The 23,841-nt window shown below is 38.8% G+C and overlaps 2 protein-coding genes across 4 annotated transcripts in view; both read right to left on the reverse strand.

The window, feature by feature from the left end:
- Nucleotides 1–809: 809 nt before the first annotated feature.
- On the reverse strand, nt 810–23,473 carry TSG101 (tumor susceptibility 101). 2 transcript variants are annotated; one of them, XM_037403371.1, is made up of 10 exons: nt 23,301–23,473; nt 19,473–19,557; nt 17,534–17,599; nt 16,789–16,952; nt 15,649–15,775; nt 12,816–12,882; nt 11,034–11,128; nt 3,952–4,154; nt 2,260–2,499; nt 810–1,134 (listed from the first exon to the last, which is right to left on the reverse strand). In XM_037403371.1, the coding sequence occupies exons 1-10, from the start codon at nt 23,340–23,342 to the stop codon at nt 1,045–1,047; spliced, it is 1,179 nt and encodes a 392-aa protein (XP_037259268.1). In that variant the 5' UTR covers nt 23,343–23,473; the 3' UTR covers nt 810–1,044. The 2 variants fall into 2 exon arrangements, with proteins under 2 accessions (XP_037259268.1, XP_037259269.1); XM_037403372.1 differs by having other exon boundaries at nt 11,034–11,125; nt 23,301–23,470.
- Nucleotides 810–23,841, reverse strand: part of UEVLD (UEV and lactate/malate dehyrogenase domains) — a 43,267-nt gene continuing 20,235 nt past the window's right edge. For both annotated transcript variants that reach the window (XR_005106619.1, XR_005106618.1), the window contains exons 13-21: nt 19,473–19,557; nt 17,534–17,599; nt 16,789–16,952; nt 15,649–15,775; nt 12,816–12,882; nt 11,034–11,125; nt 3,952–4,154; nt 2,260–2,499; nt 810–1,134 (exon numbers count right to left, since the gene is read on the reverse strand). The gene's annotated coding sequence lies outside the window, so the exon portion shown is untranslated. The remainder of the gene's footprint in view (nt 1,135–2,259; nt 2,500–3,951; nt 4,155–11,033; nt 11,126–12,815; nt 12,883–15,648; nt 15,776–16,788; nt 16,953–17,533; nt 17,600–19,472; nt 19,558–23,841) is intronic.

The raw sequence follows: 23,841 nt of genomic DNA on the forward strand, positions 1-23,841 counted from the left end.
CACAGGGGAGTGGGAGACGGATGGTGCCAAGGAAAGGTAACACCTTGCTGTTAATTGATGGTAGTTAACCACCAGTCAGGGATTGCCTAGGATGCAAGGCTTAGCTTCAAGAACCAATCTGCTTAAAACGCGCAGCTTCTGAAAGTGTATATAACCTCGTGCTTCTGTACAATAAATTGACATTTGCTTGCATCAAGCTGCGTCCCGTCTCTTCATTCGCCGCACAATAGTAACATGAAAAGCCGTAAGACAAACCCTCAGTTTTTAGCCACACTGATTACTTCGCTGAGACCAAGAAACTTTGGTTTTTCAAGCTAGCTTTGCTGAGGTAGCCTACAAAATCAAATAGAGAAGGAGAGCAATATGCTGCTGAGAGGTGACAAGAGCAGCACCATGAATCTCTACAGCACTCCAAGCGTACAACATACTCTCTTTTCTGCAGAGAGTGCAGTGTTTAACTACCAGGCTTGTCACTACAAGCACTGTCCCTGCTAACTTCTTAAGGCACCATAAGGTATACCCCACTAAGACCATGATCTGATGGTAGAACAAGAAAGTCAATGTAACGGTTACCAAGCTCACTTCAAGAGAACAATCCTTGGATGTCAGCAGCTAGGTCAAACAGCAGTGTCTTGAAATTCTGAGTTTTCAGCTTTCACTGATCATTACAAAGGTCAGTTACAGTGAAACAGTTTCAGTTCAGGACACTGAATTGTCTTCCAAATCACAGAAGTGAAGTGAAAGTGGTTAAGCTGACACTGCATAAACCAGGCCCTGTTTGTAAAGAAATCGCATCACACACAGTTCTGTAGAGGAAGAAAACAAGTTTTATTCTGCGTAAGTCCACCAGCACAAAGACTACAGGAGATAGAAAGTGCATTAATAAAAGCTAGTCTTTACCAAAAAGAAAATATATTATCGATTCAAAATATCTTCCACTTGAATGATGTAATAACTTACTCTGGGCACCTACTGATTAAAAGAAGTATCAAGAGAATGGCTGCTTCATAAGGAAATCTAACTTCCCAGTCAAAGTCCGAGAGTTTAGTAGAGATCACTGAGTCCAGCAGTCTTCCTTGCTTTCTGCATTAATGCCCTCAGCTGGAACTGCTTGCGAGACAGAAGACGTACATGCTGCAAAAAGAACAAGAACAGGTGGCTATTGGGAAAGTTTTGATATAATCTTAATTATATTACAATACGCATTTTCAAAGCACGACACATTCCATGACCCAAATAGGATGTTATTTTTTTGGAAACACTAAATACATTAGTATACTAAATGACATTCTCTTGGCTCGAGATTACTTGTAGATAGCTACCAAATGCAATCACTATAGTGCATTTTTTGTTATTTTAATTATTAACTCTACCACTTTTCTATTTGATAAGAATATGTGCAATGTACTTCAATGCGAAGTCAGACTGATGCCCTTCCCATGGGGCAGAGAACAGGTCTTTTAACAGCGAAGAAACAGAACTAGCAAGCTACACAAGAAGGAAATACTATGTCTCTATGTAGTGCACTGTACACTGGATATTTAAAAGCAAAGCTGAAGTGGTAACTCGGGGGGATCCTCAACTGTTAGAAAAAGGTAGGACTGGTAACTCTCGTTACCCAGTGGCCCCAGTACAGACTATTAACACTTCTGCACTGCACACTAATCTTTCCAGATCCAATGGCAACATTAATTACTCTGACATACGCATTTTGTGTAGTTTTACTTCATGTTTAGAAGTATTCTTAATCCTTCAAAAGCAACAACTGGTTTTATTTCAAATGCCACCATCATGCACAAAAGTTCAAAATAAAGGAATGTTATTAAATCAGATGTTATGAAAACTTTCAGCATTAAGGACAGCAACCAAAGGGAACAAATTGTCCAGGTTTGGTTTGGTGTGGTTTTTTCACTACGATTCTAACAGTCCACTGGCTGCCTCAGCAGAGGTATCCACAGACTGCAAGTGAAAAGCAGCCTGAACACTCCAAGAACCCTTAGTTTCTCTAGAACTGGGAATGCAAGCCCAATGGAAAGCTTATGTCAACACATTCTTAACTAGAATGCTTTTAAAAATTGGTCATTTATCTTAATTCTGAAATTCCTCTTTTAAAACTTATGTTTTGACACAGAAGTATTCATGTTCTTGCAAGATCCTCCTCTGTGCAGGAATCACTAATGTTAACAAGCTGAACAAAAAATTTTAAAGTATTTAAACACATTTAAAATGCACATCTTGAAAACATCCCAAGAAACCTACCTTTAAAAAAACATCTAGATCTATCACTCCACGTCTCAATGCTTCCCCAAGATAGAAGATGGTGTCTTCAATTGCATTTTCCTCTGCATATAAGTTCAGGATCTGCTTGTAAAGTGGTGCTGTAGGAATAATAACTTCATCTATGTCATTATTTTCTGACTGACTTTCCATTTTCTCTAAAGCAGAACTGAGCTCATCATCCTTCTTCTTGAGAAGTTCAATGTTCTTGTCAACTTCAGCCTAAAAACAATTGCATGTTTATTTCTTAGGTCTTGAGAACTGAATTTCTTCTTGTGATACAACTGTCGAGATGAAAGATTTTTAGACACACCAGTTGATTCTTTACTTCTCTACTCATCTCTACGATGATTTTTCCAAAAGAAAGAGCTACCAAACTATAGATATTGGATACTTTCATTTTAAGAAAATAAAGGCTATTTTAGATAATGTCAATTCATTACTAATTTATAACTACAGAGAAGTCATGCTAACAGTCTTTAAGTATTTTGAAGATGCCACATAAGGAAAAATAACCATTTAAAATAGCTAAAGATAATGCAAGCAAAGTAAAAAAAAAATTCTTTAGAAATGTGTCTTTTGGAGTAAGTTGCCATGCAAGTTTGCTGAGCATGGATCAAACAAACAATTAACTGCATTGACAGGAAACAAAATACGCTGGCTTTACCCACTAATGGTAACTCTAATTTCACTGCATCTGTATGAGGTGTACCTCCTTTTGTTACTTTTGAATTTGCCTGCTGATATTTTTGATGTCCCACAGCTAATGCACTGGAAGAGACTGTACACCACTGTGTTTTTCTTCATATCACTCAAAGCCATATAGACTATTACCACATTCCACACTCTGTCCCCAGTGTCTTTTTCCCAGACTGAAGTCCTAGCTTACTTAGTCATGTTTTATACGGAAGCTGTCTAGATATGCTGGATCATCAAATTGCATCAAATATCTGCAGTTCTATTATGCCCTTTCTTTCAAAGGTAAGGCTAGAACGACACACTACATTTAAAGTGGGCATATCACAGATTTATACGGTGACATAATGGTTTCCCCTGTTCTCTAGTCCTGGTAAATAATTTCTAATTATTTTTTTAAACCACACCTGAGCACTGAGCTGGTTTCAGAAACTGCTCATCAATCCCAAAATCTTACTCCCAAGCAGTGATACAAGGAGTAGATGAACTAAGCAGAAGATGTCAGGCCTTAATGAAAAACTGCAGGGATTTCTAAGCATACTGAGTAGGAGAGACTCTTGTCTGGGAAAAGTCTGCAGGTTATACAAGGAGACTGTGACTAAAATCAGTGTGTCTGCCGTAGGACACTGAAATGTTTTCCAGCTGTTTCACATTAATACCCAGAAATTGAGACACAATTATGAAATAATCTCACACCACTGACATCTTTTGCAGGAAGGATGGGGCAAAACAATACTGTTCCTCTACTACTGAACGATGACATTCCTAAGATATGTGCAGGACAATCCATCTTACAGTCACTGCTATTTCTGACTTGCTTCAGTCTGAACACATGCTCCTCAACTGGGAAAGAGAATATATATTCAAAAGGCAACACACTGGAAGCTTTTTCTATCATGCTTAATAATGAATTAATGACATGCTTCTGTTCACTACTAGGAACAGTCAGATACAGAGCAGTGTTTCATCCCAGCTTACCACTTCTTGATCCAGGCGAGTTACCATCTCTTCCAGTTTCTGGTGTCCTTTCTTCAGGTCCTCTTCTGTCCGTTTCAAGGCATTGAGTTCAGCCTGTGCACGATCCATTTCTTCTTTCATTCGCCACCTCAGTTTATCACTAACTGCTGAAATAAGGGAAGCTCGAATGGTATCCTCACTGATAGTTCCATCTCTGCTGGGTCCTGCACAAGAAAATTCACAAGTGTATCATTAACTCCATTCTGCACTGGCTTCAGTATAAAGCCAGTTTGAAAAAACAAGTGGCTAGCCAGCTCTATGTACTTTAGCAATGTAAGACAGTAAACTGTTTTCCATAATAATTTTCAGAAACAATGGGACCACAGTGAGATAAACCACACTAAGATGCGCACAAGTAAATTTAAGAATATGCATACATTCATTCACTTTACTATTCCTATATCCACAATCTTCCTTTAATCTAAAAGTGGGCTGGCCATTTCCCCAAAAGTCTATGAATGTTATTAGTCTGAGTCCCTTTAAAGAAGAATAAATTTCTGGTAAACTCTATAGGATTTAATGAATATATGTATTTAATCACAATTTATCTGTAACAGTTGGCTTGAGCCAGTGAATTTTTCTGTAGGTACTCTATCTTGAGGCTTGCCAATCACTGGGTTTTTCTTTAAGATTAATAAAAATAGATGCCCACTAAGCTAACCAAAATAATTTCAATGAAAAAGCTCTTAACTGCTTTCCTTTATATTTATGAAGATCTAATAGCAGAGTCTGTTTAAAGTGACAGGTTACTGGACAGTATCAAGTGATTGAAAAGCTACAATATGAACTAGTCTTTCCAACTGGTTTCACAATTACTATCATTCAGCCATCCTAGGGCATGTATAGGAGAGAAGTAAAACAATCAGCATCAATACAGAACATTTGTTATGGAGGTAATCTTACTTTAACAAGCAACATTTATTAAAAGATTGTAAGACAGAAAGAGAGAAATCTTGCCAATCATATTAGCATATGGTTTCTAGATATAGTCTAGCAGACTTAAAATCAGATGGCAGTCTTAGGTACATGTTCAGTGTTATACTTTTTTTTTTAAACTTCTGCAGGATGTTATTGTCATTGGAACAGGATGTGAGGAGCATAGTTTATAAAATTAGGTAATGGCACCCATGAAGAACACTTAAAAATTCTCTCTGAATAAAATAGTTCTTTAATATTAGTAGAATAAAGAGTGTTAGTCAAGCATACAGGAATTCTGTAGAATTAGTTACACAATTTGATCCTAACAAAGTAAGCATAGCTATTTTACGTAAGACAAAGATAATGACACAATTTGATTGCAGATACACTAATTTGCCAGTTTCACTTGGTCCACTGTGCCCAGAAACTCAGGCTAGTGATTTTAGCACTAGTAAACCTAGTACTACTAACCTGCTAGTAGCTACTAGCCAATATTGTTCTAGTATTATATAACTAGCTTCTATAAATGATCAGTGTTACAGTTAAACAGCAACATAGGTTGCTATGTAACTGAGTTACAACCACCACCACCTTTTTTGGTTGTTTTGATTGCTAGATACAATTTGTAATTCCAATTTATTAAACACATTTAAATGCAGCAATATTAGAAAACAATAGAAGAAAATAAATCCTCTAATATATTTCATTAGCCCCTCTCCCTCTGAAGCACTAGAGGCTTTTACATTTAAACCTGATTATTACTATTGCTTTTACAAATCAGTCTTTCAATAGGATTACCTAATCTCAAGAGTCTGTCACGAACACCTTTTCAATTAGAAAGGTAAATCCTTTCTGTCTGTCACAGGAAGTGCTGTGTATCTGCAGACCAGGAAACCTGGATGGCTTTAGAGAATGTAAAGTGGCTATTGGTTGCAAAATTGTATCTGTATTTATCAGGTTGTATTTATCAACCATTCTTTTATGAGAAAAACTGGAGTGTCACAGTTTTCCCATGCTTATGCCTCACACCTCTTAGATCTGTGAAATTTCACCTGAATTGTAACAACTATTAATAAAGCAAGAATTATAGCAAGTTTTGGGCCTAAACTTTCCAACTTTTATGGATGAAGTGTAGAGTGATTTGAAGTTCTGTAACTGGAAAGAAAATTTGCAAAAAGAAATTCTACCAGTGTCCTTTCATCCAGAGACATAGTTATCAAAACCCTTAAGTTGCTATGGCATTACATACACCATACTTCCCAGTACCCTAGATCTCAAAAAAATTAAAGTGAAAAAGCATTCATCAAGGCTCCTGTGAATCTTACGTAGCTAAAGACAAAACCATTAGAATATCTTCTGTTCTTCCTGCCCAAACGCTAAGAGAAGTGTCTCAAGTCAGCAGAAATCCAGTCCACTTCTTCACTGTTCTTAATAAGCACAGGCCCTCATAAGAAGCAAATGCAGACAAGTCAAACTTAATTTTGCCATGTAAACACTGCAGTTCAAAGACTGGTATTTGTAGACTAAATTACACTGAGATAAACAGCGATAAACATATTTTTGCTATGCTAGTTATTAATAGTACTCAATAACTGAACTACTATTAGCTAGAAATAAGATTACAATAATTTTACCACAGTTACTCAGGAAAAGGGTAGGCTGTCTAGTGAAATTTCAGCACTAAAGTGTTCTTGGGGTAGGTTGGGTATCTTCCTGATAATCAGCAACAATCCAGAACAGGTTTTAAAACCTAAACTCTGCCTTAAGAAACAAGCATCTGAATGGAAAATTATTTTTTTGTTGGGGTAGCCTCATACCCTAAAAAACAAAACAAAACCAAAAAAACCACAACAAAACACAACACTATTTGGAGCGTCTGTTGGTATTTTTATACTAACAAATGCAAACTGTTGCTGACAGGACTGCACACCTCAGAATCTTTAAAACATCCAGAAGATTTTTTTGGATTGCTGCTGCTAACAGAACAAGACTGCATAAATTCATATCTCTTTCCTATGCCTTTTATTCCTGCCCACAAAACCTGCACCAAGCCAGATACATGGCAAAATAAAACTATGCAGATGACAGGAAAGGAACTATGGGAAGATGCACATCATGCTTACTAAACCACCAAATTCTTCCAAAATTAAGAAAATATCAGATTTTGGTAATTACTAATGTAAGCACTTTACATACAAACTGCACCAAAACATACATAATTTTAAATAAATGAGCTAACTACTAATGCAAAAGAGAGACTAAATTATTAATCAACTGGTGCAAAGAGAGTCTTATGAAAATATAAACATCCCAACATTTTATCTGAGTTACAGTTCTGGCTTAAGCAATTTGCCCTGTTTCCAGTCAACAAGGTAATTCTTAGTATTTGGTTAACTGTCTATTAGAATCAGCAACAGAAGCTGTCAAATGGCACCATACACACAAAGCCAGGAATTCACCATTGCTGCTTCTTACGAAAAGGAGAAAAGAACAGTACTTTCTACAGTGAGAAGTAAAACAAATCCAGTAAAACTATCTGGGACAAAGAATTTATTCACTTTTTAGGACTTGCTGTTTAAGGCAGAAAATTGTAAACATACATGTTCCAAATCAACACAAAAAGGTCCTGATTTCACTTCAAGAACAGCATTAGCATGATTTCAGTTACTGTTTACTTTACATAATGAATTATTCTTGAGTACAGTGTCAGAACCAGCTATCAGTTCTACTTTTTCTTTTGTCTGATATCCCTCACTCTGGGAGATTTTATACAAGGCTCCCTTTAACAGTAAAGTAGGACACGGGAAAAAAAATACAATCACAAGACACCTAAGACAATAAAAGTCCACACAGAAATGCCAACAAATAGGAAAGTGGTCTTTGAACATATGAAGGATCGTTTAAATACAGCTCAATTAGATTTTACGTATCTTCTTAAAGAGCATGAACCCTTTGTATTTTCTGTCACTTCCATAATTAGCCCAGCTTGGGGGAAACTTTATGGCACGCAGCCATTAAATCCACAGGGCACTGAAACCTCTAACCTTTACCAGGCAGAGTCTGGTTTCAGAAATGACCTTACAGAATCATCAGACCAGTAACTGCATGGTTACTAGGTAATTAATGGCAGATGATTGAACAGAAAGAAAAAGCCTGACTATTTGAGAAAACAGTTATTAGTGAAAACTTAAGCTACTCTGAGTTAGTATTTTCATTCAATTCAAACTATGCTCACCATAGGAAACACCCCACCACCATGCATACAAAAGTTATAGCACCTGATATGCTCCCAAATAAACTATCAAAATAAACCAGCCAAACAACATGTAGAGGAAATAAACATTTTCAGTTGAAAGAAAAACCATTACTGCACTGTAAAAAAAACAAACAGTACTGTAAGTAGTGAATGATTAGAGACATGTTTGCATTTCATTTGGCACAAGATAAACCATGTATAACAGGTGTATAACTTTTACCTAGCTGCATCAAATTAATCAGTTAAACTGCCACTACAAAATCTGGCTTTACAACATGGGACCAGATGATCTCACTCGGGACTTGAAAAGACTTCTATAATACTTGGCAGATATTCCACCACTGTTCATCTTCACTGGGCATGAAAATGAGGGAAAGAAGTGAAAGACCACCATATCTGTATTTTAAATTAACTCTCTACTACATAAAAGTAAAACTTGCATCTGAGAAAGATGCTGCAGAAAGCCAATGTTCCCTAGAATGGTTCTTACCACCTCCCTACAAGAGAGCCAGTAGAGACCACTAATTCTCAAACACCCAACTACAGCCTCCCAACTGTATACTGTTTGAGTACTGTGCTGAAGTGGGACAGCAGCTTTCCTGCAGTGGGCATGACAGACACGTGTCACCTCAGAGTGGAGATGGCCATGAAACAGCCGATGGCTTTCAGGGAAGACTCTTCTAATTCAGAAGGCTGAACAAACTTTGACACAAAGGATGCGATCAGGCACAAGTATGCAACATACAACTTACTGTTGTTTCCAAATTCTGTAACAGAACAACTCTCAGATATTTTAAGAGTAAAGCAGAAACATCTATCTTCCCTTGCCAAGCTGTGAACTTGCTCTGCCCCCATGTGTGTGAACGAAAATTTCAAAGTACACAGAGTTATGGAGAAAAGCGCGTGTATAAATAACTGGGAGTTTACAAATTAAATGAAGAACCTATGGACGCACTTTTAAATTATGGTGCAAGACACTACAAACAACTGATACTCGAACAAGGTGACAAAAGAGTCTACATCCTTTACCATATATCTGCTCCTAAAGGACTATCATCCAGTTGTGAAGTTACTGCACCAACTTCCTACTTAACTAGAAGACCTTTATTACTCGTTCCCAATCTGTTACACAAACACTAGAAGTGAGGTGCTGGGTGAAAACCAAGCTTAGTTATTTTGCTAGCAAAGGGCAAGGGAGCAGCAGACTGGGAAAAGATCCATGTTAATACCCTAGATCCTGCTGCTGAAGAAAGAAGGAAGTCACAAGTAGGGACCATTAAGAAGTAACAGTTTAGAGGCTGGAGAAGAAATTTAGTAAAAATGAAACTCATTCCAACACATTGGAAAACTCTGCTTCAGATAGCTATGACTTGGAATAAAAAAAACACACATAAGGTCTAAATAAAGCAAGTCCAGCAGATGATTAAGTAAGGACAAAACCATTTTTATAAACCACTGCAGTGGGTCTGTGTGGCAAGGTTTTGGAAGCCAGTAGGCTACAGGGGTGGCTTCTGTGAGAAGATGCCAGAAGCTGCCCCCATGTCCGATGGAGCCAATGCCAGCCAGCTCCAAGATGGACCCACTGCTGGCCAAGGCCAAGCCCATCAGCAATGGTGGTAGCGCCTCTAAGAGAACACCTTTAAGAAGGTGGGGAAAAAAAAATATCTCTGCAACAACTGCAGCAGGAGAGAGGAGTGAGAATATGTGAGAGCAACAGCCCTGAAGAGACCCAGGTCCGGGCAGGAGGGCAGGAGGTGCTCCAGGCACCCGAGCAGAGATTCCCCAGCAGCCCATGCTGAAGACCACGGTGAGGCAGGCTGTCCCATCAGCACATGGAGGTTCACAGTGGAGCAGATCTCCACCTGCAGCCCGTGGAGGACCCCACACCGGAGCAGGTGGGTACCCAAAGGAGGCTGTGACCCATGGGCAGCCCACGCTGGAGCAGATTTGCTGGCAGGGCTTGTGACCCCACAGGGGACCCACGCTGGAGCAGTCCGTTCCTGAAGGACTGCATCCCATGGGAGAGACCCACAATGGAGCAGTTCACGAAGAACTGCAGCCTGTGGGAAGGACTCACATTGGAGAAGCTCATGCAGAATTGTCTCCCATGGGAGGGACCCCACACTGGAGCACTGAAAGAGTGTGAGGAGGAAGGAGCAACAGAGATAACGTGATAAACTGACTGTAACCCCCGTTCCCCATTCCCCTGCACCACTTTGTGGAAGCAGGGAGAGAAATGAGGAGTGAAGTTGAGTCTGGGAAAAACTGAGGGGTGGGGAGAAGGTGTTTTTAAGTTCTGATTTTTAGTTCTCATTATCCTACTCTGATTTGAATGGTAATAAATTAAACTAATTTCCCCAAGTCAAGCCTGTTTTCCCCCTGATGGTAATTGCTGAGTGATCTCCTGGTTCCTATCTCTGCCCACAAGCCTTTTTTGTTTTATTTTGTCTCCCCTGTCCAGCTGAGGAGGTGAGTGACAGAGCAGCTTTAGTGGGCACACTGTGTTCAGACAGGGTCAAACCACTGCAACCATGACCACAAACAGAACAACACAGACAATCACAAGTCACCTACAGTTAAAGAGTGAGAAAAAAACCCAACTTAAGGTAGTTACAGTCTTCAAAACATTCATAGAACACACACAATGCATTGCACAAAACCATGAATCTATCAAGTTCCCAACGGAATAAAATACAAGGTAAAGGACATAAAACGTATTTTATTCTTCCCTCGAATAACTTTTACATTGAAAAGCAATACTTTGGAAGGTCAGATTAATAACAGTACGTTCCTTTTTCCATTTTCTTTCTTTATGTATCAGTCATAGAGGGAAGCTTCACTTCAGAGAAATTCTTTCAAAGCTACTCACCAACAGTAGTCACGGGAGGCTGAGAAGTGTAGTACTGAACACTAGTGGTTGCTGGAAATGGAACACCACCCGGGTAAGAATAGTTTGGGTAGCTGCTTCGACAAAGAAAGATATGCTAATGTTATGTAACTATGTGTAAAATATCATCTGTGTATATTATCTTTATGTCACAGTGTTCAACATCTGTTTACGTAATAAAATGTTCTAATTGCAGGCCAAGTCATACTTTTTCTCTTTTCCTGTTCACATTAACATCCTTCACAATTTATATTTCTGGTATGATTTAAGAAGGTATCACTTTATCTGAAACCTTATCTAGTTATTGCCTGGTCAAACATTTGGATAATTCTAAATTCTCTTTAATCTCTTAATCTTGCCATGCCATTTCTAACTTGCCATACAAAACCCCAAAAGTATCCAAAATAAATTATTCCAGCTACAAACTCACAAACAGCAATTTCAATTTAATGATTTTTAATATGAGAATAGTTATCAAGATGACTTCTGAACTGCTTTATGTAAACGTAAAAATGTGCAAAATATGGTTGCAAGATGAAACTCCTACAGAAATTCCCAGCCTTGCTTTGAAGGAGGAAGGAAAACAAAACTATTCATTTGTTCACCGAAACAATCGCGAGATGACATACACCATGACAATCTACAATACTTTCCTATAATATGTTTATTATCAACTGAAACAAGGACTCAAATTAGTCAGCACTAGACTGACAAATACCTGCATACAGGAGAATATTAACCATGGCTACAAGTAAACAAAATGGTCCAAGAACATATGTAAAATATAAAAAACCATATTCCGTGCCTCTCCAAATAACTACAAATTCAGTAGTTTTAAAAACATTTCTGTTCATTCATAAACGATACTATTTCAAAAAAAGTTCTTCTATTATTCATTAAGGGCACTTTAAATAAACATATTTAGGAGGAAAAAACTAGCTGTAAGAACTTAGCAAAATCCCCATTTTTCACTTCTTAAAACATACTAGCCCACATTCTTAATGCTTACAGGGTTTTAAGTTTATATTATAGCAACTCCTCACATGCTCCGAACACAAAACCAGGACATCAGGATATTAATAATAAAAATAATTAATTATGATGGATTATCATGATAGATTATCATGATAGATTATAATAGCAGCGATCAGCATCTTACTATTTGCTAAGAAAGAACTGCAAGTTTTCTGGAAAAGCTTTATTCCAAACTATTATTTATCATACTTAAAGAAAAAGTCTTGGTTTATATTATTAAAAAGCTTTTAAAATAATTTTGTGCCCTTGAAATTCTCTTAAGAGTGCTCTGAATTAAGTCTGCATTTATATTGGAGTCAAGGTTTGTATTAATCCGGCAATTGCATTTTGGTCAATGCCCTGAGTTGCCAATTTGCCAAACAATACTAACAACCCTGATAAACAAAACAGCTTGTAGGCATACATTTCTTTCTGTATCATGTAAACATATCAACCTTATGAAAACTAATCCAATATATGAATGAAGCAAGACAGCACCTGGGAGTTAGGTAATAATTTTCAAAATACATATATCACTCAAGTATATTGTATTTGAAGCAAGCCACAAAGAAAGCTAAACCTCTCTCAAACTTCCTTTTGGCTACTGACAAGAATTCAGTCCTCGCTTTTCAAAAAAAGAGCTGCTAACACAATTATACAACAAATATACCATAAGATAATACAACTAAGACTAGATACTATTTAGTGAAAACTGTCAGGTAAATGATGATAGTTTAAAGGGGTTCTAACCTTGGGTTTGGAGTGCTTCCTGCTGGAAAGGTAGATATTCCACCTGGAATGCCCGGCACATAGGAAGCTAAATAAAATAATGATGTTATATATTTTTTACTTTTCAGTAGCTTTATATATATATATATATATATGTATATATAAAGATTACATATACATTAAGCTGTAGTAAGATGCTTCTCAAAATTATTATCAAACAACGAATACAGTATAACATAACAAAACAATAAGAGTAAGAGAAGTCATTCCTTGGCCAAAACCCCTCAGAAATGCATACCCTGCAACCCCTCACTTCCCCTTCCACACCATCATATCTCACAACGCTCCCAGATATGTCCCATGCTGCTCTGGTGCAGCTTGGCAAGAGGAATACATACAGATATTTGTTGTGAGCTATCCCTGTGCCAACTGATCAAGGCAGCTGCTACCCCTCAAAACACGTAAGGACTAAACTGCAGCAGACCTTCCTTCCATGTATTGACCAATTAGGATTTCCTTTCTGTATCCAAAGGCAAACAAAATGCAGGCAAATTTTGCATTTCTGAAGACTGCACCTCTACCTATCAACTGTGGTTAAAATATTTTCAGGAGTGTTTTATTTGGAGGAAGAGCATGAGAACTATAATTGAAGTCAATCACACATCCTTAGAACTAGCTAGGGCACCTTTCATTGCACTTTTTTTTTCCCCTTAATCATTACTTTAACCTAACCACTGCATGAATAAAAATGGTTATTGATTTAAAAATACACAAGTAGTTGTATTTAGGGAAAGAGAGAAAAGAAAGGCATGTTGTTAAAGATGACACACTTGGAGAACTGTCTTCTTAGATAGATATATAAACAATCTGAAGAAAGAAAATAACCTTTCCAACATAACCATTGTTCTCCACTCACTAAATAACAAGTGTATCATTTAAGTACCTTCAGAGTAGCTAGACTTCACAGTTGATTAGCTGTTTAACAATCCAACCATGTTCTTATCCAGTAATTTCTGCTACTTAGAAGTTACACTTTAAAAAATTATTATCAACACATATAAATGCCTAAGTCTTTAACAGCCTTAGCAACGTATCTATATATTTATTTTGCATGTTTACTCCCCACTTCTAGTAATTTTAGGATTACAAATAGATTTTAAAAAAAAAAACCCTGAGCTATTTTCATCTTTGAATGCTTTTAAACAATTCTATTTTTTAAAAAAAGGGCTTAATTTCTTTCTTAAACAGTTTATCTAGCACTTAAAACCCCAAAACCTAAATGTCTGTAAAATAAGGAAAAAACAATTACAGTAGCAAAACTAAGTAGCTATTAACATTGTGAAAATCCTGAAACATTTCCAGTAAAATTATGTCAGCTAGGCTAGCACTGAATGACTACAAGAGTAACTAAGTTTGTTTCAATTGACAGGCCTTCCTTAAAGCACAATACAGGTCACAGTCTCTAATAAAACTGTACTAGTCCTGACACCTGCTGTTCTTGGAAAATCCAAACAGCAGAATCACCTAGTGCTCTTACAGGTAGGGTAGCACTTGACAAGCTAAGAAGTCCCAAACACTTTTATCCAACTACCCCTAGTGGTCCCATTTATGTTTGCCATGCCTTCTCTCGCATGTTAAGAACTTAAGACCTTGTCAAAAAATGGTTTCCACTGGAAATTGTAGTTAACTTGTACTTCAGCTTTTCAGATGGAACCCTATGATCTGACAGAAGTCACATTTCAACAGAAAACAGACACAGCCTTAAAAATACAGCAAAAATATATAACCACAAATACAGATACTCTATCATTAAATGAATGTGGAACTGTTATAATATCATTAAACTATCTGCACCTAATCTTCTCCTCCTCCCCTCCCACCCCAGTCTTTGCCTTGAGCAGGTCTACTCTACCGGGGGTTTTTTCCCACCCAATGCAGAATTTCTAGGATTTTCTGTTTCCTACTTCCCTTTTTACCTCAAGCACCTATCCCCAGTCTTTAAAATAAGATGCCTCCAAGCCTCCAGAACAGGGGTCCTCAAACTACAGCCCATGGGTCGGATATGGCCCCCCAGGGTCCTCAATCTGGCCCCCGGTATTTACAAACACACACACACCCCGCCGGGGGTTGCGGGGGGAAACCAAGCAGCCGCGGATGACTCCCTGCCCCTTCATCCGCGCTGGCCCCCTGTTAAAAAAGTTTGAGGACACCTGCTCCAGAAGTTTAAATAAACGAAAGATTTTAAGTGTCTTGAGAATTTTTGCAAGAAAATAAGAATGGATACCAAGTCAGAGTACCAAATCAACAGAGGAGAATGAAAAACCACAAGGCAGTTTGTTGAGTTTTTTTATATTCAGCTAGTAATTATTAAAAAATTTAAAAGTCCAAAACAAACAGGAGCATGGACATAGGAAACAGAAGCAGTTATGCTTTTATTTATGGAATCAATGGTTGCAGGAAACTTAACAGATGGACTTGTATTATCAGAATAAAAAAAATTAAGATACAGTTATCTGAATAATCTCTTTCTAATAATACCTCTGAATGCTGACAGGTTACTGGTTGTTTCAAGGGGCTTGGGGGCATGTTTGTGCATGTTTGTGCATGTTTTGATGTGTGTTTTTTTTTTTTAAATACAAACTTAATTATTCCCTTCCTTCTAAAAGCTGGAAAACGACATGCATTCTTCCAACATATTTCAAAAAGGTCAAGTACAGTACAAGTGAATTCATTAGCCAGCAATACATAAAGTCATTCTAAAAGGGAATACATAATTTGTTGACAAACTATGCAAAGCAACATTCACTTCGGAATATTAACGTGTTTGTAGAAATTAGTAGTCATGATTACTCACCAGTTGGTGGGCCTGTTGCCTGGTATGGTGGGTAGCTTGATGAAGCAGTAGGTCGAGAAAAGACTGGAGGTTCCTCACCAAACACAACAATCATGACCTGAATCAGTTCTAGCAAGTCTGACTGGGGCTGTGAGGGTAAGCAAATCACAAATAGTTGATTTTTCTAACAGACAGTTTAACTGACTATATTAACAAAATTATACCATTACATCATCTCTCAAAAGCCATCCTTTTATTTGTGGGTTTTAGACAGATGATAGATAATACACACACAGAGACATGTACGTTGTGTTTGGGCAAATATAACTACCTTTCTGGATTCCTTTACAGATACCAAACCCGGCCACCAGCTGGTATTCAAAATGGTATAGCACAACACACCTGCAGTAGCATCTACACTTAGAATAAACCGCGCAATACATGGGTCCATATCAACTGCAGGGCAATAAACAACTGAAGATGACTGTGCCATGATGGATTATAGTATTTCTTAAAAAACTTAGATCCACGCTCCTACATGAAAAAAGTACAGATAAATAAGTTTTCAGACATTTCCATTTCATACAGCACATAGCTTTTGCTGAGGTTGCATCTTGTACCATTCTTCTGACCTTGTCAGCACAGTTTATCTTCTTTACAAAATCCATGTTTTGGTGACAATTCTCTAAGGCCTGCACTGCTCAATGCCTTTATTTATTGATAAAGCAAATACATCCATATACTTGAAGCTCCAGCAATGTCTGCATAAAGAAGTCCAATTGCTCATACAAGTCCATTTCAGTCAGAGATTAATTTCAGCCCAGAGATGTTTTAACAGAATTTATAATTTCCATTCCATAAATATTCTCATCTCACAGATCTTCACATCAGTGTGCTGCCAGGGAAGGACACCTATGCTGCACTGCTTAATTAGACAAGCTATAACTAAAGATGCGATTAACCAGGCAACAGAATGCAAAATCCTGAACTTTAAGACATTACAAATAATAAGCAGTCGTTTTCATTTTTTAAAATGGTTTAACATCTCAAAGAGGGCCACTCTATTTGGGCTTTTTTTTTTATTTTTGTATTATTTGTTAAAAATTATAAAACTATCTGAAGGAATTCAGAACTGAGCAATTTCAAGTTCCCTGTACTTACATATTTCCACTCATGCAGGTAAGGGAGGTATATCTTTCCATTTGCATCAACATGTTTCCCCGTTTTTATTGTCATAGAGCTGGTGGGTTTAACAAAACAAATTGGGGGGTTGAAAGGGTAGGTGTCCAGCAGCCACAAGCAAATTGGGATATTATAAGTGTTACCTAGAAAAGATATTTTGAAAGATTTAAGAACTTATTCGAACACTTCAACTGTCCTCTTGTATCCAAGATTTATAAAAAAACTCCTAAATCCAGTTAATTCAACCGCATAGAGTCAGAAGACAAAATCTACTAATAACATTCCACAAAGAGCTCACACTATGGCCATGAACTCAACATTTTTCAGAACAATTTGATTTACAATTATAATTTACCACTAATACATTATCTCATTTGTTCTACAATGCAACATTACTAGACCCTAATCTGAATTATCATTAGCTGCAGCAATAAAAGGTTTGCGACCCTCACTCAATCAAGAAGCTTGAGAAACATGCAGTACTGAAAGATAAGAGAAGTTACAGAGCTGTACAAGACTGAAGAAGCAATGCTCAACATCAAAATTTTATTCTGCAGGAAAGATAGGGAACAATTTCTTTAAAACATTATACTTTGGACAAATAAAGGATTCCAAGAAAACAGTGATTGCTGCAGTAGTTAAGTTGAACCTGAACAAATCTAAATAGCTTTTCATGTAATTTGGGAAAACAATGGTAGTGATGATGATGATAAAAACCACATACCTCTGTAAGGCACAGGAATGGTTCCACTGAGGCTCATCAACTCCCTTGATGAACCGTCATTAAAAACTGCAAGGGAACATACAGTATTTTCAAAACAAACTTATTTGCTACGTTAATCTCTGTTCAGGTTATACCCCATCTATTTATCAGCATAGGTCTTCAGAAGTTACAGATCTATAAACTCAGCTTGAAAGGCTCTGCTCTTGCATAGATTGGATTGCATGGACTAGCAAACAATTAACTACAGTCGGGTAACTTCTGATGAATAATTTCTGCTAAATGAATACCTAATAATTGTTAAACTACATTCACTATAAATAAAAATTCAGAGACCACGCAAAACATGTTGGAACCATACAAACTGCAAATCATACAAATTGCTGCAAAGATAATCTGAACTCAAATTTAATTTAAAAAGCAACTGTCATTTTAGGATTAGAATTACTTATACTTTCTCCAAACAAACAGGTCAGCAAGAATACTGAAAATTACTGGGCCACAGCCATTTATTACATAATCTGTGAAGGTAATTTAACCAAACAATAATACACTGAAGAGGAAGAAAAGCATAGCACTTGATTTGCTGTCAAACCTTAGTCCTAGTTCACAAGCTGCACAGGAACCCTGACCTCAGTTTACTGAGTTGCTGTATTTAAGTTTTCCCATATTTTCGATCCAATACAGTAGGAAGATAAAAGCTTTATTACCAGAATTTTGTTTATTCAGCTGAAACTAATTTTACCTGAAAGTTTCTAGTCATACTTCAAATGTAACTTATTATGTACAATTCTTTTGGTGCTAGTGTTCTGCAACTGCAGGTAGAACATGTTGGGACTTAATCAGGGGTATATATTTCATTATTAATATAAACTTGAAAACTATCTCAACAGCAATGTAACCATCTTCTTGTTGCTCATTTCATGGCTTCAAATAGCATCAATTATCTGTACATGGTTCTATGCTCAGCCTTAGCCAGGCAGCTTAGAATTAGGTAACACAAACGGGCTTCTTGCTACAGCTTCAAATCCATCTGGAATTCTGGTCACTATCATTATGCAAACTTGTGTATGGCTTTCCAACCGCAGTCCTTTTACAACTGTTTTTGATTGTCCAGTCACTGCATGAGTTTTTATTTCCATGACAGCTGCTGGCTTGCAGCTATTCAAGTTAAAACTAATTTATCTTTAGCTACCCATGTCCCTTCTTAATACTTCTCAATCCAGATTTAGAATTTAGAAAGCAGGAGACCATAAAATCTCTGATGACATACTAGTAGTATAAATTAGCTCACAGAGGAAACCCGCAGGTGACAGTTAAAATAAACTGATTAGAAGGAGGATGACCTCAGCAGCTATGCTGGCTCACTGTATCTTGTGAAACCATGCCCTCAGCCTCTGGAGCTGACTCCAGACACCACCTTCATTCAATGCACCCAAATTTACTCAGAGCCTTTAAAATAGCTAACAAAGAGTGATTGTCATCATTAATTTACATTGCAAAACCCTACATACCAATCCTCTATACAGATGACTGTTTTCTTCGTACTATTAAGAACTGCCACAATGACATGTAACGAAGTATTTGTTCATTGATTTACAGTTCTTTCTAAACAGAACTCTAAAAGTATCTTCACATGACAGCAAAGTCGAATTTGTAAAATACCAAGAATCTCAGAACAACAACTGATATGACATCACTGAGCAACTGACTAAAAGTTAAGCTGTGAAAAATGCAATGCTTCTTGGCATGTTAGACAGACTCAGTAATATAGAAAGGTTATTTTAGAAAATAACTGTTTTTCTAAGGAAGTATTGATGTCAAAGATCAAGAAGAGAAACTGAAATTATGTTTTCTAATTTTAATCTCCTTTTTCCCCACAAAAACTACCCAATATATCTAAACAAATCAATAAGAAAAATTTTCTCATGCACACACTAACCATATGAATCCATGACAGGTTTGAGGTCCTTGTACTGAGTAATAACACTGGTTGTCTCCTGTACAGTTAGGTCTCTATATTTATACTGGAAAACAAAAGAGAAAGAATGACTTTAGAAACTAAATTTTCATTACAATTTAATTTTCTTTTGTTTTATCCAATGGATTGCATTTATGAGAGTTTCCATCGCTATACGGACATTCTTCTCCACTCTTACTTTAGAATTATTTATTTCTCCATATTACTTAACCGAACACTGCCTATATAACTTACCAGATGTTAACAGGGTGTTAAGATGCTTTTAATCTTAAACAAAGGGTCCATACATCAAGTGATTTGGGGAAAGCTATTGCATTTTCATTCATGTTCCACCACTACCAAAAGTATCTGAGAGATATATGTGGATCTTAAAAACAACTCCCATCTCTGTACAAATACAGTGATGTTTTGAACATTTCTGACACACAGCTATTTAAGATCTGAACTTCACAGATACCTTTCACAGCGCTTTTCAAAGCATAACAGTATTTGTCATTTATTTTATCAGCTAGAAAGCAGACATTTCAAGGCATGATATTATCAGTAATAATACTGGTTTCACCCCCTTCCTTTTATCAGGAGGCAGGGAGAAACTCACAGCACAGAAGATCTGTAAACCACAGATACACTACTACAGAATTTAAGTCTCAGAACGACAATCCACAGACAACAAAGGAGATGCTTCTGGGCAACAGAGAGCTGGTTCACCACTTGGCATAGCTCTTTAACCTTGTGGCCATTCCTCCTGGTAACTACTATTAAAAAGAAAAGCTAACGATGTAGCCTCTTGGCAATAATATATTAATTGTAATTTTTTTTTTTAGAGTTACAATCTTCAGATGTCTTCAGGAACATAAACAGACAGCATCCCTTCATTCAACCATGGCAGGAAGCCAAAGGGCCCAGCACAATGAAATGTCTGATACCCAAAGCATGCAGGTGCTAGCAACATGAAAAAAATTAATTCAGACATTATCTAAGAGCAAAGTGTGGTGCCACAGCTAGGGTCACCTTTGCTCTGACAAACACTCATGAGTCGTGAAGCTTAGAAACTAACTCTGCTTCCTGTTATCTACAGAGACTGACAAGGATGTTACTCCTGGGCATGATAATTCTTATTTAATGAGCAGAGATGAACATACCATGTCATTTCCTTTAATACTACCTTAGTCTGCAAAAAGCACCTGTGCTTTGTGGGATGCTGTAACTTACTTTCCTGAAATGACCAAAGGCAAAACAGCCATAAGGTCAGCCTGTGGGAAATCAAGCAACCCCTCCCATAGGGATGCTTGGCACCAGCACAGAAGTCAATCAGACAGAGGGTCAGGGGGTCAGGACAGCCCCTGGGTGCTATTTGGACAGGAAGGCTCCAGCAAAGAACACAGCCTCCTCTGGCAAGTGGGTGCAGGATCAGAAGCACACAGGAGGAGCTTGACAGAGGAGACACAACTTGCTAGCAACTGAGTACATTCCTCCCTCCTTCCCTAATGCCTAGCACAGTCGACAAATAGGTTGACAGGCATTGCTAGAACATGGAAACAGCAGGCTGTGAAATTTCAGGTAGGCCAGACAGAGACTGGCAGTACATATCCACATCACTGCACATGTTGCTACAGTATGAATGAATGCATGTCACCAGACAAAGAGGGGGTCTTTTTAGAGGAACGTGCCTTATGATGCAGGATATAGGCTCAAGAAGACTGCATAATCACTATTAAAAAAAGAATTGGCTTCCACTAACAGAAGCTACCAACAAGCACAAGGGTTCAGAGTCAGGATTTAACTCCACTTTTGGCATAACTTTAGTCAAGGAATAGATAAAACGGCACCTGCCTACTCAGCAGGTGTACCGGGAATCTGGTACACAGTAGGTGATAGGGTTGATAACACCGAGGTCTGCTTACCTGGGGTGATTTTAGAAATTAGGCCAAACACCTGAAAATTAAAAAATATTTTCATATGTCTCTTAAAACTAAGACTATTGTTTTTCCAATACTCAGTTTTTACACTGAGTAATGAATAATTAGAGAAAAGCTTGTAAAATACCAGCAGTTGCCACAAGCAAATTTAAGGGCTACATGAGCTAGTAATTTCAATACTTAGATCCAGATAACTATAGAAGATCAAAGTTTTGTATATTAAAAAGACATATGAAGTTTTTCCCAATGAGAATGACAATTTCTATAGAATTTTTTATTACTTAAAGCACAACGTATACTCTTTAGTGCTTATTTCTCTTTTCCACTCTAAGGAGTACTAGAATATAACAAGACAATCTTTTTCTGTGTTCGTACAGAAAGTAGCTGTGCATTTCCAAGAAATACCAGAATCTCTTTGAAAAATGTAAGATTCTAGTGATTTCTACAAAGGTAACTAGAACTGAATAATTTGAATTCTTCATTTCTAAACTTAACTTTTTCCCCTCCTCTGTTCTCAGATGGCAAATGCATCCTCCTTGTTTCATGTATCAGGAAACAGATCATAGAGATGAAACTTTCCTACATAAAAACAGCAGGCAAATACCTGAAGTCAAGCGCTTATGTTCACCTAAACTAGGACTTAAGTCTTTTGTTATCTCACACACTGAACTATTCAATATGGTAAATATCACTAAACTTCCCTCTACAGAACAGAAAGCGTAACTATTTAAAAAAAATAAATTAGTGGAATAGAACTTCATTTTTCATCAGCAATTAATTACACTGCACTTTGAACTTACCTACAGAAAGTCAGATGGCAGTATAAAATGGGCAAGTGTTGGGGAAAGACACCACAGGTCTACCTTAAATTCTGTTTCTTCTTGTAGCACATCAATTTTAATTTAGGGAAGACAGGTGTACACAAATATATAATCTCATTTACTGACATGGAGTTAGTATTCAGCACTCATTTTCAAGCTGATAAAGATGTGCTTATGAGTCCATGCAGGTGAAAGACCCCTTAATAAGGTTTTTCCAGTTTTGATCAGATCCTCACCTGTTGTATTTAATTTTAAAATTCTGCAAATATGACGATTAAATGTCATTTTAAAAATTACACCAACAACAACAACTCCCCAGAATTATTCAGCCTGAGAGGGTTTCATTTCAAGCTGCTGGACAAAGCCCAGTTGTCACCTGAAAAGTGGCACAACTAGACATGGCTCTAGATGATTCAGTGATTAACGATTTACCTTCCAATAGATTTTCGTTTCCTTAAACAAAGGTAATAAACCCCCACCCTTATCCTAGTCAATGAAGTTGAACTCGCATTCCACTTTCATTTAACCAGTGAATGTGAACGACGCTGTTACAACCCCAACACCACACATCGCAGCTCCAATCCGCTTCGCTGCACGGCAGCTTCAGCTCGGCAAATGGTTCCTGTTCAGCTGCCACCGGCACCATCCCAACCCAGAACTAAAGCTTCATAGAACTACAAATAACGGCATCTGTCAGGCTGCGGCCCCCCGCGCCCCTCCCAGGCTCCAGGCGGCCGGACACGCTCCCACCGCTGCCGGCCCGGGACAAAGCCGCAAGCTGGCGCCTGCCCGTGCGGAGAGAAGCGGGGATGGGGAGCCGGCCCCTGCCGAGGGCCCGCGCCGAGGCCGAAGGAGACGCGGGGCCCGCGCCCTGTCCCGGGCGCACACCAGGCGCCCAGGGGCCCACGCGCCGCTCCCCCCGCCCAGCCCCGGCCGAGGACGGGCCGACCGACGGGCCGCGGTAGGCGGAGGGCGGAGACGGCTCGCAGCCGCCGGGCTGGGCCGGTAGGGAGTGGAAGGGGCTCTCCGCGCCCCGGCTGCGCCGTTACCTTGGCAAGCATTTTCTTGAGCTGGCTCTCGGAGACTGCCATGGCGGCCGGCCCCTCCTGCGCCCAGCTGCCGCTCCCGGTGCCGCCGCCGCCACACACCGGCCCGGCCCAGGCCGCCGCTCCCCACCCCTACATAAAAACAGGAAGCGGCCGCACGCGCCCACTTCCGGCAGCGACGGCCGCTTCCGCCCGGCGGTGACACCGCTTCCGGGAGGTGAGCTGCGTGTGTCACGTGCCGCAGGACGAGGCGGGCGGCGGGGGCTGCCGGGGCGCGGTGCGGGGGGCAGGGCTGTCGCCGGGGGCCCGCTTGGTCCCGGCCGCCCTCCCCTGCCCGTAGGCGTCCCTCGGAGCCGCCGCGCTGCAGCAGCGCGCTGTGTATCAAAAATACTGCAGAGACCGTCCCAGAAATCCTTTGCAGTGCCGTGTATTGTTCGGTATTTCTGGGAAATGGTGTTCCGGGAGAACGTACAGTGCCTCTCCCCACCACACCGATCGATCTGCGACCCCGTCTGATTCCTTTTCAAGGGATACAACACAAACG

This window comes from Falco rusticolus, chromosome 10, assembly GCF_015220075.1.
Source record: "Falco rusticolus isolate bFalRus1 chromosome 10, bFalRus1.pri, whole genome shotgun sequence".
In the NCBI taxonomy this organism is placed as follows: domain Eukaryota; kingdom Metazoa; phylum Chordata; class Aves; order Falconiformes; family Falconidae; genus Falco; species Falco rusticolus.

Bases quoted from the DNA above. Each gene is read 5' to 3' on its own strand.
- TSG101 (XM_037403371.1), bottom strand. From the start codon at position 23,342: ATGGCAGTCTCCGAGAGCCAGCTCAAGAAAATGCTTGCCAAG. The intron at 16,953-17,533 runs GTATGTGGTTTT...TATCTTTTCTAG, and splicing joins CATTCCTGTGCCTTACAGAG to GTAACACTTATAATATCCCA. The intron at 2,500-3,951 runs GTAAGCTGGGAT...AATTGTTTTTAG, and splicing joins CTCGCCTGGATCAAGAAGTG to GCTGAAGTTGACAAGAACAT.